This window comes from Channa argus, chromosome 4 (assembly GCF_033026475.1).
Source record: "Channa argus isolate prfri chromosome 4, Channa argus male v1.0, whole genome shotgun sequence".
Lineage (NCBI taxonomy): Eukaryota > Metazoa > Chordata > Actinopteri > Anabantiformes > Channidae > Channa > Channa argus.
The window spans coordinates 159,297-178,139 of record NC_090200.1 but is presented as its reverse complement, the minus strand read 5'-3'; the positions used below and the strand labels follow the sequence as shown (position 1 = coordinate 178,139).

At 36.7% G+C, this 18,843-nt stretch overlaps 1 protein-coding gene across 24 annotated transcripts; it reads left to right on the top strand.

Moving 5' to 3' along the window:
- The first annotated feature begins 75 nt into the window (after window positions 1-75).
- lrrfip1b (leucine rich repeat (in FLII) interacting protein 1b) lies at window positions 76-18,213 on the top strand. 24 transcript variants are annotated; one of them, XM_067501056.1, is made up of 19 exons: window positions 76-999; window positions 4,029-4,115; window positions 5,005-5,022; window positions 5,302-5,349; window positions 6,574-6,618; window positions 7,133-7,183; window positions 8,103-8,180; window positions 8,415-8,450; window positions 8,659-8,784; window positions 8,970-9,140; window positions 9,316-9,408; window positions 9,919-10,011; window positions 10,517-10,609; window positions 11,440-11,578; window positions 15,184-15,233; window positions 15,313-15,427; window positions 15,682-15,761; window positions 15,963-16,067; window positions 16,233-18,213. In XM_067501056.1, the coding sequence occupies exons 1-19, from the start codon at window positions 910-912 to the stop codon at window positions 16,341-16,343; spliced, it is 1,629 nt and encodes a 542-aa protein (XP_067357157.1). In that variant the 5' UTR covers window positions 76-909; the 3' UTR covers window positions 16,344-18,213. The 24 variants fall into 24 exon arrangements, with proteins under 24 accessions (XP_067357157.1, XP_067357156.1, XP_067357140.1 ...); XM_067501055.1 differs by having other exon boundaries at window positions 8,970-9,158; XM_067501039.1 differs by lacking the exons at window positions 15,184-15,233; window positions 15,313-15,427; window positions 15,682-15,761; window positions 15,963-16,067; window positions 16,233-18,213 and adding an exon at window positions 11,945-14,555 and having other exon boundaries at window positions 76-1,018; window positions 8,970-9,158.
- The last annotated feature ends 630 nt before the right edge of the window (window positions 18,214-18,843 follow it).

Sequence of the window (18,843 nt, the reverse complement as noted above, 5' to 3'; positions counted from 1 at the left end):
TTTAACTTGTGGTTCAATGGGTAGAGCATTGGGTTGGGATACAAAAGCTTTATTATTATAATATAAAATAAAGGGATATATTTAAATTAAAACTAATTTACAATAAGACATGTCAGACATGTCAGTCATAAATAATTAACGTTAGGTTTTATTTCGAAAACCCTAGCTTCCTGTTTCCATGTGAAGGTAGGAGCCTCTGCCCCTCCACAATAAAAGCCTGTCCCAGTCCTTCGTCACACTGCAGTGTGTCGTGTCGGGATGCGTTTACGGACCGGTACCAGCCCACCTGCGTCTCACCTGTCACCGTAACGAGTGTTTACTTCAGGGTCCTGAGAAAAACAGCGCCCGGTTTTTCCTCTCGGAATCCTAAAATGTTCGGTAGTAGCTACTGAACTGACAATGGTAGCTTAACGAGCTGCTTTACCGACGCTGCGGTGTACCGTTTCACCTCACGGAGGCATCAGGGAACCACGGCCGGCGGTTGTCTTTTCTCCGGGGCTTTGGCAGGGAGCTAGAGAACGTTAGCTAACATTAGCAACACCAGGATGAGGAGCAGGGGCAGCTCGACCGGCAGCGCTCCGGACATCCTCTGACCGCAGAATAGCTTCAAAAAAGATACTTGTTTTAAGCAATTAATGGCTCTAATTGGTGTTTTTCCTGCTTTTGAACAAGAGTCCTGCGTGTTCTGGGGTGAAGGAGATCTGGCCCCGGTAAATACCTTGTTGAATGGTGGGGACTTGCGGAGACCGTGAGAAGCTGAACGCCGAATAGCTTTCGAGAAACGCAGGATTCTAATCTCAAGCCGGATTTGTATTAGTATTTTTATACATATCATCGTCAGGTTTGCATGTTTTGGATTATAGGGAACTTCTGTGGATAGTTCGGCCTCCGGTAAAAACCTTCTGAACGATGGGGACTCAGGGACCGGGCAGGAAGCGAATCCCGAACCGAGAGAAGCTGGTCGCTGAGGATGATGCCCTCAACCAGATCGCACGGGAGGTAAAACTAATCGATGCAGGTATTGATAATGCCATCGGTTAATTGTTGGTGCAGTATTGGTTTAATATGAGGCAGGTGTCATTGATCAGACTGAGTCATACTGCAGCAGCAGAAAAATTCACTAAAGCATCGGTAAGACTATGTCCAACAGGGCCGGACTCAGCTGTGAGGACACCCGCAGCCATTAACCCCCACATCGCCCCTCAAATATAAACACTAAAACCTACAGGAGAAAAACTGCTACTAAAATATATAAATAGCAATTTAAAACAATACCTAAGTGACAAATTGTATACATTTAATAATTTATAAACTTAATACAAATATGTATTACAAAGATTTGGGCTACAATAAGCAAAATAGTACATATATTTTAATTTTTAAAAGTACATTATTTTCTGTAGTGTTTTATTTCTGCTGTATTTTTTTACTCTATTATCTTAATTTTGAATGGTTTATCTTATTAAGTTTAAAGGATTTTATTCAATCTTTTTGTATGCATTTATAATTGAAACTTTAGTTTGTGGTGTAATTTATTCATTCTTGTTATTGAAACAAAGCATCTTTATCCCTCTGTACAGGCGTGTTATTGTTGTTGTCCTACTTACTGAAGCAGGAATGTGCATATTCTTCTCATCAGGGTTCCTGGAGCTCCTTTTAACAAGATTACAAAAGGATATATCATCAAATATTTAGGATTTTAAAAAGTCTTTAACACACTTGTTCAGTTGATTTATTGTACAGTGAGGGAAGTTCTGTAATATCACTTTTATTTTAGTCGGAGAAACCCATATTCCCTATTATTGTTTTCTCAGGTCTAAAATGGTCAAAACTCCTGCAGGCTTTCCCCTACATGTTCAGTTTAAACTGTCAGATAGCACCTGAGGCATCAGGTGCTATCTGATCTCAGATTGACTCTGACACTAAACAAACAGCGCCTTACTTCACCAAAACTGGTTTGGTCACATTCACACAGTTAAACCAGTTCAAAGAAAAACTCCAGTCTGTGTCTCACAGTTTCACTGCACCTATTGATGGTTCAGATGGAAATATGACAAATATGTCAAAATTAATTAAATGCACTAATAGACAGACCATAACAAACAGTAAAAAGTATACAATCAGGTTTATCAGTTATCCTTAAAAACTGAATACATTTTATTTCTAACATAATCCTCCTTTATTATTACTGAATATATGGATTTAATTTCTGTTAACAAAGTGTTTAAAGACTTGATGTTAGGCTGCACACATAGTGGAGACCTAGGGATTGTTGTTGCTTAAACAGTGATTTTTTTGAATGGAGTCTGGTGTGAGTCATGTTGGCAGGACCGAGTCCACTTTTCATTCTCAGAGACTGAGCTGATAACAAACCCATGAGTCAGTCTGTTAATATGTGTGTTACTACATGTGTGCAAATTGTAGCTTGAATAGTGTGTTTTTCTAATGGAGCCTGGTGTAAGTAGTATTTGCAGGAATAGGTCACTTTCCCCTCCTCGCAGAGTGATCTGAAAATAAAACACTATGTGTTACTGTGTTTTAGTGTGTCAGTGTGACCTCCATCCTTTTAATCCCAGAAAGCAGAAGCAGCAGCACAAACAATAATCTGCATCTCAGCTGTCGCAGCATGACGAGACTGACACAGATCAGAACATCATCTGGATCCCAATCATTGTTTACTCTGTCACTCTGTTTCTATGATTAATTAATCCTGTCTTCACACATTCATAACAGCTGATTGTCTTTTTCTTCTTTTCTTAACTAGCTTTTAAATTAGATTTTGAAATATAAAAACTGTGTGAATAGTGCCTATACAAATAGAAGACATTTACATTTAAGTGTAAACACTTCTTCTTCTTATGACACTTTGATTTAATGTTGTCTCCTTGACTTAGATTTTAGCTGCCTTGTACGTCACTTGTAAGTGGCCCTGGATAAAAGCATCTATCTTAAATGTAAGATAGCAGAGATATCCAAAAAAATAAACAATTAAAATAGACATTGTAAAAATAAATTCAGTGCATATTCAGTCATTTCCCATTTAAAAAAAAAATATATAAATAATTTTAAAATTAATTTTATTTAATAAAAGTCTTGTATTTACATTTGAATGTTTTGAATTAATCATATTACTTTACATATTCAAAATAAGCATGAAATACAAAATTTTTTATTATTTTTGTCTTTGGAACTAAATATGTTTTGAGATTTGTGTGCAAACTGCATTTGTTCTAGAAACTCTTAACCACTCCTCAGGTGACTTCAGGCATGTCATAAGCATGTGTTCAGGTGTTGTCAGGTGTGATGTTGTCATGGAGATTAAGGGAGTGTCTCCAGGTAAGAAGAAAGGTGGACAGTTCACATTCTTGCTGCAGAGAGAGACAGATAGAGATGCACTCTGCTGGAGGAATTCATCAAACCTTTACACAGAAACGTTTTAAACTCAAACTGACTGACACAAAAATAATTATCAAAGTAAAATTACTTTTATAAATAATAAATAATAAATTTTAAACAATGTATATTTTACTTGCGACACATTTTATATGATAAATGGGTAAATTAAGATAAATTAATATTTATTTATTTTACTTTTATATAATGTTATATTGTATTTTGTATATTTTAAATCTAGAACGAATATGTGTACGATACTGTGATTTGCAGTATAATAAACACATGGACTGAACAGGTTATTCTCTTACAAACTGAATTAAATAACTGCTTTTTGCAGTTATATAATTGCACAGACTGACATCACAATGGTGATTAATCATGCACCACCATTTAAAACCTATTTTTAAAAGTCCTTGTTAACATTTTTTTTGTATATGATTATCTTCTGTTTGTCTTTACAATGTTTTTGTCATACCTTTTATTGAATTTTGATAATAATTTCTTTAATGTTTACATTACATTTAAGATAAAACATGTACGGAGACGTTTTGTAGACACGTTTTGTGTTTTCAGGAGGATTAGTGATTATTGGTTAGCGATCAATAATGTGTTGATCTCTGTATGCGTGTCAGGCGGAGGCGAGGCTGGCAGCAAAGCGAGCGGCAAGGGCTGAGGCCCGGGAAATCAGGATGAAGGAGCTGGAGAGGCAGCAGAAGGAGGTGAGCACAGTGTCCAGGCACCAGTTCCTACTTCTAATTTAGTTATTATTAATTGATTTATTATTTTATTATTTCAGTTGTTATTAAAATGTACCAAATATTTATTTAAAATGATCAACAATTTCTGGTCAAACAAACCTATTGATTTTAAGTGTAAGAGATTCAAGTTAAAAATCAGTTGTTTAAAAAGCTTAAAAAGAGCATCCCTGTCAGATCAGTTAAATAAAAGTTGTACAGAGCAGTTCCAGGTGAGTTTACCTGATGAGGGGGGTCAAAGGTCAGAGTGGAGGAAGAGATTAATCCTGAGTCACAAACAGTGGTTTCAGTTGCTGGATAACAAGTCAGAACGTTCTCATGTTTGGGTCCAGATCTCCACAGGAGGTGAGTCGCTTTTTAAATTATTTTACTGCCACTAACCTCAGTAACACAAGTGTTGATCCAAGATGGCTGAAACCATGAGCAAAATGCCCGTTTTACTTGAATCAGCCAGAAATGATTAGTATGAAGAGCAGGATATAGTTTTTTTGTCCACACGTATGTGGATGTCCTGCAGTAGTTGCTGTATCCTGTGGTTTGATCTGTGGGATTCACTCAAAGACGAGTTTAACTAAATCCCTCTTTGTGGATTTTGGTGAAGTATGATGTTGACGTCATGGATTTACTTGTATTGTATCTGAAAACAAATGTTTTAGCTCAGGTTTACTGAGTTTCTATTTGCATGAGAAGGATTGGTTCATTCATACATTCAGATTATTAGCTGTTTGGTTTCAGTAAAGTCCACCACCGTTCTGGCAGTTTTGAACATTTCCTTTGTCATTTAACCCCAAAAGCCCCTTTGACCTCTGACCTCTTCTGTTTCTCCTCATTTGTCTTCTCCTGCATCCTGTAGCTGTTTCACAGCCACAAGGTATGACCAGCTCCTCCATTTCATCTTAATGCAATCTATATTCTCTGTCTGCTGTTTGTTTTACTCCTCTGGGCCCACTTGACAAGTAGGGTTTACTCTGACAAGTTAGTTTACCTTTGTGTGCTAAGCCCCACCCGCCGGTCACAAAAGGATCAATAGAACAAACTGACCTGAAGAAGTGTTTTAATTTTTCTCCTTAAAACCTAAAATGTTTTTCATCTTTTAACTTGAATCTTTAATCTTCTTCCTCTTCCTACTCTTCTCTTCCTCACCCTACAGAAATATTATGGTCTGGATAATAAGTGGGGTCACATTGAGCAGTGGATGGTAGGACTGTGTTCTCCCCCTCTTCCCCCTTCAGAAGTGTTGAAGGTGGCAGGGCTGAGCTGCTGTCTAACCCATGAAAACCTTGTAGCTCCTACATGTATTTTTAAAAAAAGATATTCTTTTGATATTCTTTTATGACTGACCCAGTTCTCCCAGTTCCCCCACTGGGATCAGACCATGAGGAGTTGTCAGGTTTTCATGTGTCGTGTTATTGTGAGGACGTGCAGCTCATTGTTGTTGTTAGTTGTGCACATGCCCAGACAGACTCAGGATTAACTCCATGTTTAATCCACGCCTGGTAGATTAGTTTACTGCAGCCTCGTCTTACTGTGTCTGAGCTGTGTCTAGTGCATGGGTATATTTTTATATTAGTAATATTCTGTTAATTTATTTGGAGTCTGTTAATTTTATATCAAATTGTATGCAAATATTTTATTTTAATTGAATTATTATTGTACTTATTGCAATTAGTGCTTTTATTTTATTTTTTTCGATTATTACCATATACACTATATTGCCAAAAGTATTGGCTCACCTGCCTTTAGACCCTTATGAACTTTAGTGACATCCCATTCTTAATCCATAGGGTTTAATATGACGTCAGCCCACCCTTTGCAGCTATAACAGCTTCAACTCTTCTGGGAAGGCTTTCCACGATGTTTAGGAGTGTGTTTATGAAATACATAATACACAGTGCTCGCAGTCTTCGCTCTAATTTATCCCAAAGGTGTTTTATCCGGTTGAGGTCAGGACTAAGCCAGTCAAGTTCTTCCACACCAAACTCACTCATCCATGTCTTTATTGACCTTGCTTTTTGCACCTGAATTAATTTTTTTGGATGGGTGAACAAATACTTTTGGCAATATAGTGTATATTTTTATGAATTGTTTTGCAGATGTATATTTTTGCATTATGGATATATTCTTATTTTGAATTTTGTTTATTTACTTTATTTGACAACATTTTATTTTGAAGGTCAGTCAGACAAAACTTTATTAATATTTTTATTTTTAGGGACTGTAAAATTTTCCTGCATGAACACCTTTGGTGTGTGCGTGTGTGTGTGTGAGATAATCCCCTGAGCATGTCTGACAGGAAGTGTCTGTTTTTAGTCACTGCTCACTGTCTATAAGGAGGTTCCCTCTGTGTTAAAGTTTATCAGCCTGACTCGTTTCCTCCTCCCCTGTAACCTGTCTGCTGTGTTTCTTCTTCGTGGCCTTTCAGGAGGACAGTGAGCGGTATTCTCGCCACTCACGGAGACACGCTTCGGTTTGTATCTCTTGTATTATGTTTTCTTCTGCATTTCTTTACATTTTCTGCTCTAGTTTCCTGTTCCGTCTTTAAAATCTAATAAGTCTTTAAAAGTCAGTTTCTATAGAGTCTTTTATAAAGTCCATTTATAAATGTCTAAAATATATTTCTGTCATTCCCTTTTTTATTGTGTTGATGAGGCAAGTAGTTTAGGGCCAGTGTGGTTTGAAAACGTTTCTACTGATGATAAAGATTTAACATTTCAGCTATGAACTTCACTAACATTTGTTTCAGACAATTTAAAACCCCCTTATGAACATGACGGTAAAGAGCAGACAGACTATTAGCAGTGTGCTGAGGTTAGTTGACAGAAGAATAAATGTGTTAAAAAGTCTTAAAAATCATAAGAATTGTTCATGTCCATCTGCTGCCTATCTAATTTTAAAATCCAGACATGTTCATTTTACCAAATCATCATGTTTTCAAAGAATGATCAAACCGATGGATTTGGTCTGATTGTGTGTGTTTGCAGATCTCAGATGATGAGGAGAGGATGTCTGTGGGGAGTCGAGGCAGCCTCAGGGTAAGTCTGACCCAAAACAGAACTCTGGTTTTATTGGTTTTAGTTCATTTGCACCCAACTGAATCTGTGACAAACATCATGATTAAGCACAAAATGGTGTAATTCTCCCACTGTAGGCCAGTTTAAGATAGTATTGTCACAACAAAATCAGTTTCTTGTTTAAAATAGATAAATTTGTGGTAATTTGTATGCTACATTTTTAGACTTGTGGCCAATAAGTATACTTCGTTGAGGCTCATGATAAAAGACATCTGTAGATGACCAACATTGTGTCAATGAGCTGTCCTCCCATCTTGGAGAAAAATAGATTTTCTTTCAGTTTAATCTCTGCTGGATGTTAGGGAATTAATCAGCATTGAACAGAGAAAAGATAAAAAGCTGCAGGTCAGGGCTCAATGGTCACATAGGTCAAAGGTCACACAGATCATTAGAGTGCACATGATCAATAATCAATAACAGCTGGACCTCAACTGTTCTTGCTACACGTCACAAGATAAGACATTAGATAAGACTCATCTGTTTCTTATTTAATGAAATCAAGCTTTAAAACAATCATACATACAGGAAATGAGCTTCTTTAAAAAATGATTAGAAAAATGATTCATTCATACTTTTTTATCTTTGTTCAATTTTGTATTAAGAGCATTTTATTATTCAAGACTTTGTTGTTTTCCCTCTGATCAGTCTCTGAGATTCTGCATCATAGACAAAAACTGTGTTTTCTGAATGAGGTTTGGTGTGTTTCTCTTAGATGTGGAATAAATGAATATTATCAATGAAGCAGATTGACAGATTAAATAGGGTTAATCAACTGACTAATAAATTAATTTTCATCACTATAAACTGTTAATACCTTTGTTTCCTTCCTTCCTTTCCCTGTTTACTTCCTTCCTTCTTTTTCCTGCCCATCCTCCCCCAGCCCTCTGACTACAGTGGGTTTTTGGGCTCCAGCTCTCGAGCCTCCTCCAGAGCGAGTTCAGCTCGTGCAAGCCCAGTGGTGAGCTTGTCTGTGTTTGTCTGTGTGACCATCAGCCCCCGTCCTCTTTGGTTCTCTCTCTGTCCTTTTGTTCACATTTCAAACTGATGTCCATTTTAGTCCAGACTCTGACTCCTCATGGGTTCTGATCCTACAGCTTTAGTGAATAAAGTTTATATGTGAAACATGTAAATGGGGCTTTGTATAATCCAATTCAGTCAGATTGATCACTAAAGTTTGTGTTTGTTTGATCAGGTGGAAGACAGGATGGAGAGAGATTTCCCAGATAAAGTAAGTGATAACTTGCTTAACTAAGTTTCCAATTTCTTTTTAAGCAAACCAAATTTGTATCTTTGCAAGGATACAAATACAAATTTAAAAAATAAGCTTTTGTATAAGGTTTTTATGTAAATGTCTGAATTTTATTAGCAAAAAGCTGATGCAGCCACTTCAGGATCATTGTTATGAGTGTGATAAAGATATTCCTGACCTTCTTCAGGGCTCCAGAACAGCTTCGACGCTGTCAGCTGCCACGCTCGCCTCTCTGGGTGGAGCTTCATCTCGCAGAGGAAGCTGTGACACATCATTCTCAGCAGAAACTGAGGCATCAATCAGAGACATTAAGGTACAAATTCCCAGGATCCATAAAAATAAATGTAAATTGTTAATTTATGTAAATTTAAATTTTAATTATTCTGTCTTTCAAAAATCTGGTACTAATAAAATTTAATTCGTATTATCGCTTTATATACATAGGGTTCTGTGTAAGTACAGAACAGTCAGTTTAATTAATGGTAATGTTGTTTCCAGGACTCCCTGGCAGAGGCGGAGGAAAAATACCGCAAAGCGATGGTTTCTAATGCTCAGCTTCACAACGAGAAGTTAACTCTTATTTATCAGGTGGACACTCTGAGAGAGGAGCTGAGTGACATGGAAGAGCTGCTGTGCGAGGCACGACGGCAGCACGATGACCGGACCAAGGTCAGGGGGGTCATGCAGGTCATGCTGTTTTGTAAAATTCAGCCTTTATTTTTTGACAGAGCTGCAAGCTAAAACATACAAAAAAAGTTATATGATCTTGTATATTTTTTAAACACTGAAACATTTTTAAAAAGCATTATAATAATGTTTTCTCTGTGCTTTTGTGTGTTATCAGGAGTTGGAACGTGAGCGTCAGGCTCACACTGTTCTTCAGTACCAATTTAAAGAGATGAGAGAAACTCTGAGAAAGACTGAAGAACTGCTGACGGTTAGTCAGTTAAAGTATACACAACAAATACACACTAATAACTAAAACTACACATGTATAAAAACATAATTACCAAAAACACAATTTCTCAGATTAATGTATAAAACTAAAAAATTTTCTGAATTCACCTTATAATTTACAAAAAAAACACTGTGATGTATATAGATGTTATTGTTTAAATCCAAGAGAGATCACATTTTGTTCTATATTGGAGAGAAAGCATCAAATTGTTACTTCTGAGGAAATAAAACCAGCACAAATTTGCTTTTGCTTTAAAAAAAATGAGTAAAACAATTAATCAATGGACAATTACTCATTGAAGTAATTTCAGTGGCATACATATATTTCCCTGAACTCCAGATGATTATTAGATCAAAACTGACCACATGATGCAGCTCACACACTAACTCAGTCTGACTGACCTCCTTGCTGCTTTCCCTTCATTCTCTCCTTCCTTTCCTTACCTCCTTGTTTTCTTCTTTTCCCTTCCTCTCCTGTTCTGGTGAACAGGAGGTGTCTGATCTCCGAGTGAAGAGCAGCAGTTATTGTCAGGAGGTTTCTGACTTGCAGGAGGCTCTGCAGTGGAAGGAGAAGAAGATCGCGGTACAAAGCTGCACAGTTACTTTCAAACCACAAATTCGGTCACTTATGATATTTTCAGATCCTGAAATCATCTGTTAATACATGTTAAACATAATAACTGGTTCAATAATGAACCTTATTCATTATTTATACAGTTGTAGAGAAATCACATGAGATGGACTGGTGTGTTTCAGATGGCCAATGATAAAAAATATATTAGGAACAATAAAAGATTGAATCTGAAAAGGAACCGTACACCAACCCAGGAGCTGTGCAAAGCCACCGAAGTAAAAAAAACAACAGCTTATTGAGATGCCCATTAAAATGAAAAGAACTACAGTTCTGCCTCTGATAAAAGTTAATAACCGAAACTATTCTGCAGCTTCATAAGTGACCTTTTTCCTTCCTAACCTGCACTAATATTTCAATATTTCTGTTTAACCTACATTCTTTTATTACGTCTATGATTCGTTCCTTGCTTCCTTCCTTCTCTCCTTGCCTCCTCCTGTCTCTGCCACCTCGTCAGGCGTTAGAGAGGCAGAGGGAAATCTCAGACATCGTTCGGATTGAACGAGACCGACTCAAAGATGAAGTGTTCCAACTCCAAGATTTACTAAAGGTATTCAGAGGAAGAGTACCTGAGGATACTGTCCACACCTGTGTGATGTGACAAAGTGTCACCATCGATCATCCATTATCCGAACAGGACTATTCAAGAGATGAACCTATTCTTTATTATTGAGTGTGAAGCCATTGTTAAAAGCTAGTTCATCCTGTAAAAAAATACTTAGTACCTACACATGTAAAATTATAACATAAATTTAGTACAAGAAATTTTAACATTCTAATTATTGTGTTTCATAAAATTACAGCTCTGTGCTATGGCTACAACTTGTTCTAATCCAATTTCATCTATGTAATGTACTGTAGCTTCAACTTGTAAAATTAGAGCTTTTGAAAGGACTACAACTACAATTACTTGTAAAACTGTCATTCCATGTTAAGAAACTGCTACTTGTTTGTGTGGAATTGCAACTTAATCTCATAAAACTATTTTTATGAGTTTATTTGAACATATCTTATTCTTATAAAATTACAACTAATAGAAATATTTTTAAAAACAATTTAATTTTGTATCATTAAATTGTGCACTTACAACTTAATGTTGTAAAAAAAAACAACATTCCCTCATCAATGCTCTGTGCTGGAGAAATTACTATTTAATCTTGTAAAGCTGAAACTGTGCTTGTAAGATTCCCACTTTTAAATCTGACATTTACTTTAAATGCTTTGAACAAACCTACTGTACCCCATTGTACAAATTTGTGACAGGTTCCAGACACCTTAACAATGACATGAAACTATAAAAGCATTCTCACTGTGAGCAATCAGAGGATGACTGACTGATATATTATTACTTTTTTTTTATTATTTTTTTTTCCTTAACAGAAACACGGAGTCGTTATCTCACATGAAATCTCAACCAATGGTGACATGGGACAGGTTGAGACTGATGATGATGTCACTGCTGAATCTGCGTCGCAATTGGCTCAGGAATTGTCTCGTGGTGGCAGAGAGAGCATGCTTGGTAGGAATAAACAAAACCTGTAAATGCATGATGTGCATGTTTGGATGTCTCTATCAGAATGCATGCAGCTTTGTAATTGTTGTAAAATCTTAAGAATTGAACATTTGATGACTTCAATCAAATTCAATCGAGTGTCTTCTACAAGGTGGATGTTTTGAAATTCAGCATCTGCATTCTAACAGCATCGTCCTGCCAAAGACTAAAACAAGAAATCTCCTCTAATTCCTCTCTGATCAAGACTATAATTCATCTCTGGTTGAGTCTCACCGGGTTAATTCCCAACATCTTTACAATTTCTTTGTCCACTTTTTACATCTCTAACTATTCAGCACTTGCTCCTCCAATGTCTTCTTCATGGTCTTTTAGGGCAAGTCGAAGAGCAGCAGCCAGCAGAGGGCAGCAAACCTCTCCAGGATAACCACTGTAGGATTTATGATGGTTCCCAGTCATTGAATGTGATCTTCAGTGAACAAATTAAGCCAGATTCTGTGAAAGCAATAAGTAAACAGAGACAGAATGGAACAGAAAAACAGATGGGCACAAATGTGAGCTCAAGAAAACCAAGTAACGTGGAAAGTGAAAAGGATCCAACAAAGACATTTCTAATCAGACAATCCAGGAGTCTTCTGTTTAGAAAGGTAGGGAATAAGACAGAGCCACTGACAAATGAGTCAGGAACCACTGCTCAGAAGCCAAAAAGTGGTGTACCTGAGGAACTTCAGGACCTGAGGACCTATGAAGTGAAAACAACTGGAGACACTGTTGAGATTCAAGAAAAAATACAAGGCAATTCCATAGAAAATAACAACCAAACAAAAACACAAAGGCAATTAACGATGTTATCCTTTGTCCCCACTGAGATGTTGAAGGACTGGACTGGTTTGGAAAAGACTATTAAAAGTATACTGGGAGGTTTTGTTGAATATCAAGATTTAGTGACTAAAATCTCAAAGATGGTTCCAGAAATTCCATATCCGCTCAGTTGGTGGATTTCAGAGTTGGAAGATAAACTTAAGCACATTGCAGGAAATGTGTCGACTCAGTGTGATAAAGTAGAAAAAAAATCAACAGAGCTAAAGAAAACCACTGCAGGGTGTGAACTGCCTTTGAAGAACTTCCCTGAAGGCGGTAATACCGCAGAAGACCCTGAAAATGTGAAACAGAGTGCTGCTGGATCTTCACGGGTAACTAAAAAACATCTCAAGGTTGCAGAAGCAAAGATTTCAGAAGCACCGTCTCTTGAGCACCCTCAACCTTATTACATCTCTGTGGATTCGAGGATAGTTTGTGAAGACAGTCGGGGCATTCAAGAAATCTACAACCAAGGAAGTACAGAAAATACCTGCGGTGCAATGTCTAGCTTATGGGGTAAACTGCCTTTGAAGGCCTTACCACGAAGGAGTAAACATCCCCAGACTTGTGGGTTCTTTGTGAACTCATCTGATTCAAGAAGTACAGTCTATGATGACATTCAGGAGCATGAAGTGACAGGAAATACTAAAAAACCTGATGAAAAGCAAAGTGACAGTGATCCAAAGCTGACAAGCTGCCCTGAGGATGTTGTGTCAATTAGATCTTACTTTACTGAACATTCAAAAACCACAGCAGTGGAGTCTGAGTTGGGCCAGGGCTTGCTGATGGGCATTGTAGAGGCTCAGGCAGCAGGAGTCGTCGCTACATCACACCAGCCAAGAGTGTGTAGAAAGCTCCAAAGCTCCATTGTTCCTGTTGAAGAGACTCAGCTCAAAACAATTCCAAGTTTATCATTAAAACCTCAAGTTGAACAGAGTTCAATGCTTAAATGGTTTCCGGAAGTAATTGCAGGTCAAGTTGAGGTGATGCCCTTCCCTGAAATATCGTTGAGGACTCTACAAGGAAGAAAGAGCCATAAAGATGGACCGATTGAAAAGTCATCAGGAGGAAATACCAAGTCTCCTGAGCAGCACTTTGACAAAGACCTGAACAACTGTGAAGAGGCAGCAGCACAGCAACCAGTAACGCAACAACAACATAAGCCAGTGATGGAGGTTGTAGATAAAGAAGATAAAGTCTGTCCAGTAGTGAACAGTGTGAAACACCTGAAAAGATTTGGTTTGGACAACAGGAAAGAGAAATACAAATCTCAGTGCAAGAGTTCATAGCTTCATAACAATGATGTAAAATGTTTTTGAATCAGTGTTAGTAAAGGTCTTTAAACATTTAATGATGTTATAAAATGTAAAAATGAATAAAACTACTTTACTTTAATTAAACATCTGAGTTGATGTATTGAATAAAAGCATGAGTAGTAATTTAACTGTCAGCCCCGGTTTCCCTAAATTCTGTCAGGTGCCATGTTGACTTCAGTTACAGTTCTGTGTTTATTGTTTAACTCACTTCCTTAACAGCCATATCACACTTTACAAGGGTAAGCAGTTTTATATGACTTAATCATAAATCATCTTATAGATAATTTTTGTTTAGCTTTTTATAATAAAGTTAAGTTCTGTGTTTTCATGTATATTGTTTTCAGTTATAATTTTGCAATTTCATGATAAGCATATATTGTAATTCATAATTTCAATATTAATAAAGTAATTAATGTTTTATTTCTCATTTATTTTTATAACTGGGACATAATACTGATGTTAAACATTGTACATTCAGTACCCAAGATTACAACCATATTATAAAAACATTAGTTTTAATTATTCAGCGGATCAGTCTTACTAGATTTCTCACAGTAATTATTTAAATAGCCATGCTTTTGTGTTTTTCCCCTCAATATACATTTTCTACATTTTGTCTTTTTGTCATTTTGTCCCTTAAATCTGGGGGTCAGTTTATTGTATTTGCAGACGTTAGACATTTTTTTTATTGACAAGAACACCAATAAGCCATATAAATCCACATTCAAATGTAAGACAAAGGAAAGCAGAAAACTGTTGCATTGAAAGCAATATATATATATATATATATATATATATATATATATATATATATATATATATATATATATATATATATATATATATATATATATATGGTAAATGTTCTGCACTTATATAGGGCTTTTCTACCTATCGGCACTCAAAGCGCTTTACACTCCTCCTTATTCACCCATTCACACTCACAATCACACACACTCATACACCGGTGGGGGAGCTGCTATGCAGCTGGACAACACTCACCGGGAGCAACTAAGTTGGGGTTCAGTGTCTTGCTCAAGGATACTTCGACATGTGAGCCGGGGATTGAACCAACAACTGTGTGTATATATATATACACAGATATATATGCACATGCATGTATATGTGTGTGTGTCTATCTGTGTGTATATTTGCATACAAAAACATATATAAAAACAATATATATAGATAAATAGATATAGACATGTTTTTTTTTTTTACTTTGTTGCTTGACAAATTTATCAAAAAATAATCAAATTAACCAACTAGTTGTTTGAGCTCTGAACAGGTGCCAACGTTCACATTGAACAGTATGAGTAAATACTTGTGGAACTCCTCAGGGTTCTAGTCTCGGACCTGTATGTTTTAATCTTGGCTGAATCTATTTTATTTCTGGTATTGAGATAAATTTAGGACACTATCATTGTTGTCTTTCAGAGCTCCGGCTGAAGAAACTATTTGAGGAGAGAGAGAGTTTAGAGGATCAGGTGAGATATGCAAAATTCTTGTCCACACTTATTGTACTACAATTTTTTAATCTAATCCAGATTTTGTGTTTGTGAGTAGGTGAGGTTGTTGAAGTCGGAACTAGATGAGAGACAGAACAGGACAGATGTAGTCCAGAATCCAGAGCCAGGTGGTCTGGAGAATGGGTTGGACTCTAATCTTCTGGATATGCAGAGTAAGTGCTTCGCTTATTTGTAAATTCTCTTGTTTTCTCCTATATTTTATTCTTTTCTGTTGGCTTGTTCATCTTCAGTGTTTTGTCTTTTTGTAAGTTCTTTGCTCTTAATCGAGTTTTTTTAATGTGATTTTACTGTTTTCTGTCTTGAACGTGTTTTTGATCTTGTTGATTTTGTTTAGCTGTCTTTGTCTTTATCATTGCCCTTCTTTTTTGTTTTCTTTTTTGATATTCTTATCTTGTTTTTTCTTTAGGAGATGCCAACAGACAAATCAGTGAGCTCAAATTCAAACTGGCGAAATCTGAACAGGATGTTACTGCTCTGGAACAAAATGTAAGTACAGACATGTTCCAAAATAAAGTAAAGTAATTTGGTTTACAGCACATAAAGAGCGACCTTTTAAAGGTTTCTTCCATAAATCCGGTTTATATAAAATTTTTTCATTTAGATTGATCAGACATGTGTTAATTGTGCCTAATTTATTTTATTAAATATCTAGTGTAGCCACTTTGTTTGTTTGTTTACCTGTTGAAGGTAATCCGTCTGGAGGGTCAGGTGACCCGCTGCAAGTCGGCGTTGGAGAATGCAGAACAGATTGAAGACAAACTAAAGGTGGATAATAGAAAACTGCAGAGAGAGGTAAGCCCTAACCCTAACCCTAACCCATGTTGTTTATTAAAGTGTGTATGTAACTCATTAGGTGTTTATTTATTTAACCTTCTTTTTTCCACAGTCGACCTTTCCAGTGACAAGATGAAACACACTATTACACTTTAATATTTGTTATTCTTTGTGTCCCTCCAGCTCCGTTCAGCTCTGGACCGGATAGAAGAGCTGGAGACCAGTAACAGCCACCTCTCCAAGCGCTTGGAGAAGATGAAGGCCAACAGAAGCGCCCTGCTTTCCCAGCAGTGATGCTCCACACTGGAATCTGAAGATCTTTTCACCCTGGTAAAGATCCTCCTCTGGGGGTCAAATGTCTGAACCCTAAAGTTAACTGTTTGTGCCATCTTTTCATCTTCAGAATGACAATCATTCAGATCTGAGCAGAGCAATAGTGGCAGTGCTGCATGCAACACGGACAGGTGGAAGCATTTCACAAGCTGTGATGGTGAAAAAAAAAACAAAACCAGAATCAGAAACAAAAAATGTGACATGTGAAAGCAGGAGAAAGATTAGTTATTGAGTTATGGACAAGTCTGTAATGTAGCTCTGTGATCCCTTTGCCATCAACACAGCCTGCATCTGCAGAGACCCTTTATAGGTGGAGTTTGCATTACTGACCTCTGTACAGTTTATGTTTCACTTTGCTTGACAACATTCAGGATCAGGTGGGTGTCAGAAATTCAACAGAAATCTCTACAAGTCTAAAAATATTTAGCTGTAATAAGACGGTGCCATTAAATGATGTGTAATTTTGAATATTTATAATAGAGTCCAACAGTGTGAGCATACAGAAATGTGTTGTAAATAAAGTAGAAATCAGTGACAGTTTATCCGTTTGTGATGCAGAATAATACAATGATAACTTAATGGACGATTGTCACAAAATATCTTTATCAAATTTCTTTATTCATTATCATAAATTGACCTGAAGTATAACATGTAAACAGTTTCAGTGTGTGACACCCACCGAGCTCCGATCTAATAGTGTATGTGGTCCTGACGGGATGAACTGGGCTAAATCTGACCAGTCTGGACTGGACTGATAGCAATTTAGTCTTTGACTTGACTTTGTATTATGTTTTTTTTTTTTTGTTGTCTTCTTAGGTTTTAATGTAGAAACCCACTTGTAATTTTTCTCATAACTTATAGCAAAACCGAGCATTAGTTTGTTAATTTTTTTTTTTTTTAGTTTTATCTGGATGTTCACAAACTATGCAACTCACATCAGCTCAGTAGCATCAGTCTAGAAACTGAAGATTGAAGTTGCATAAAGACATAAAGAACAAACATTAAAACAATGACAGACTGAAACCAAGTACAGAGCAAAGCAGGTTTAGGCCAAAAAGCAGTTTAAACAAATCCCTCTCCATCCCCCATGGTAACAAGAGAAGGAGGTGTACCAGATAAACTCATGTCTGTTTTCAGGGCTTTTCATGGCACTGGGGATGTTAAATCACCAGCTTGTAAATATCTGTAATCATCACTTAATCAACGAATGAATAGATGAATGAATGAATGGATGAACAGTTTGGTTCCTAAACATCATGTCAATGCCTGTGAAATATTTAATGGTAATTATAAATTCTTCATCTTTTTAAAGGGCAACACAGTAGCTTCAGAGGCCTCAATTAGAGAATGATTGACGTTACAGACTATATTACTGTGGCTACTGTAGCTGTATTATTTGCTCTGTAAACTGAAGGTGTGGGGCTGCTGTGTTGCCCCCATTAGAGGAGTAATCTTCATGTTGGATGTCTAGCAAATCCTGATCAAACTCAAGTACTGCAATAAGAGTTGAGTTTTGGATGTATGAGTGTCTCTGCTGAGCAGCGCTGCAAGGATCATTTCTTTTTTTCCCTCCATGTTCGAGACGTTTAAGCCAGTTGTTTATAAAGCTTCACCCAGTTAATTTTATTTTGGCGAGGTTTCTGCACTGTGCAATAAGTGAACTGTATGGGAAGACATGTGGGACCATTCCTCTGATTGAATGATTCTGATTGTGCCCTATTGATTAGAATGGGGGTTATCAATATCAGGAGCTTTTACTGATGTGTACTGTGTGATGGCTGTTTTTGAGATGTCATTTTTGAAGCACTATATAAAACCGTGCAACAACTCACTGTTTTTGTCACAGTTTTTCTGTTTGTAGCTGTGACTGAATTAAGATAGCAAAGCCCCAGTCACAGATTAATGTTAAACAGCTGTGGATTGAATAAATTTAAAAGCTTTTTCATGAATGAAGCTAATAATTTTCTAGTGTCTTTCATTCTAAATAAAATTGTCAGAAATCAGCTTTTTAAAGTACATGAATTAAACTGAAGACATGAACATTTCAGATATCTGCAGAACCTAATGTAATCACATTCAATGTATGACCTAAAAATTTTTAATATTAAATATAATATTCTTCTTTTCCTTTCGGCTGCTCCCTTTCAGGGGTCGCCACAGCGAATCATGTGCCTCCATCTAACTCTGTCCTCTGCATCCTCTTCACTCACAATATTAAATATAATATTAATTACTAAAATCTCGGCTTTGTGCTAACAAACTGTTTGATTAGTTTGATTAAAATGTGATTTCTGATTCCCAGATTTGTAACTGGACGTGGATAAAACCAGATTAATTTCTTTAAATCTTTATAAACAGTTAGCTCTGATACTAACGGTAGTAAAACTAGCTCAGTGAGGAGCTTCATTTCCGGTTTCTTGAATGAACATGGCGGGCAGCTCGGTTATAGGCAAGACGGCGT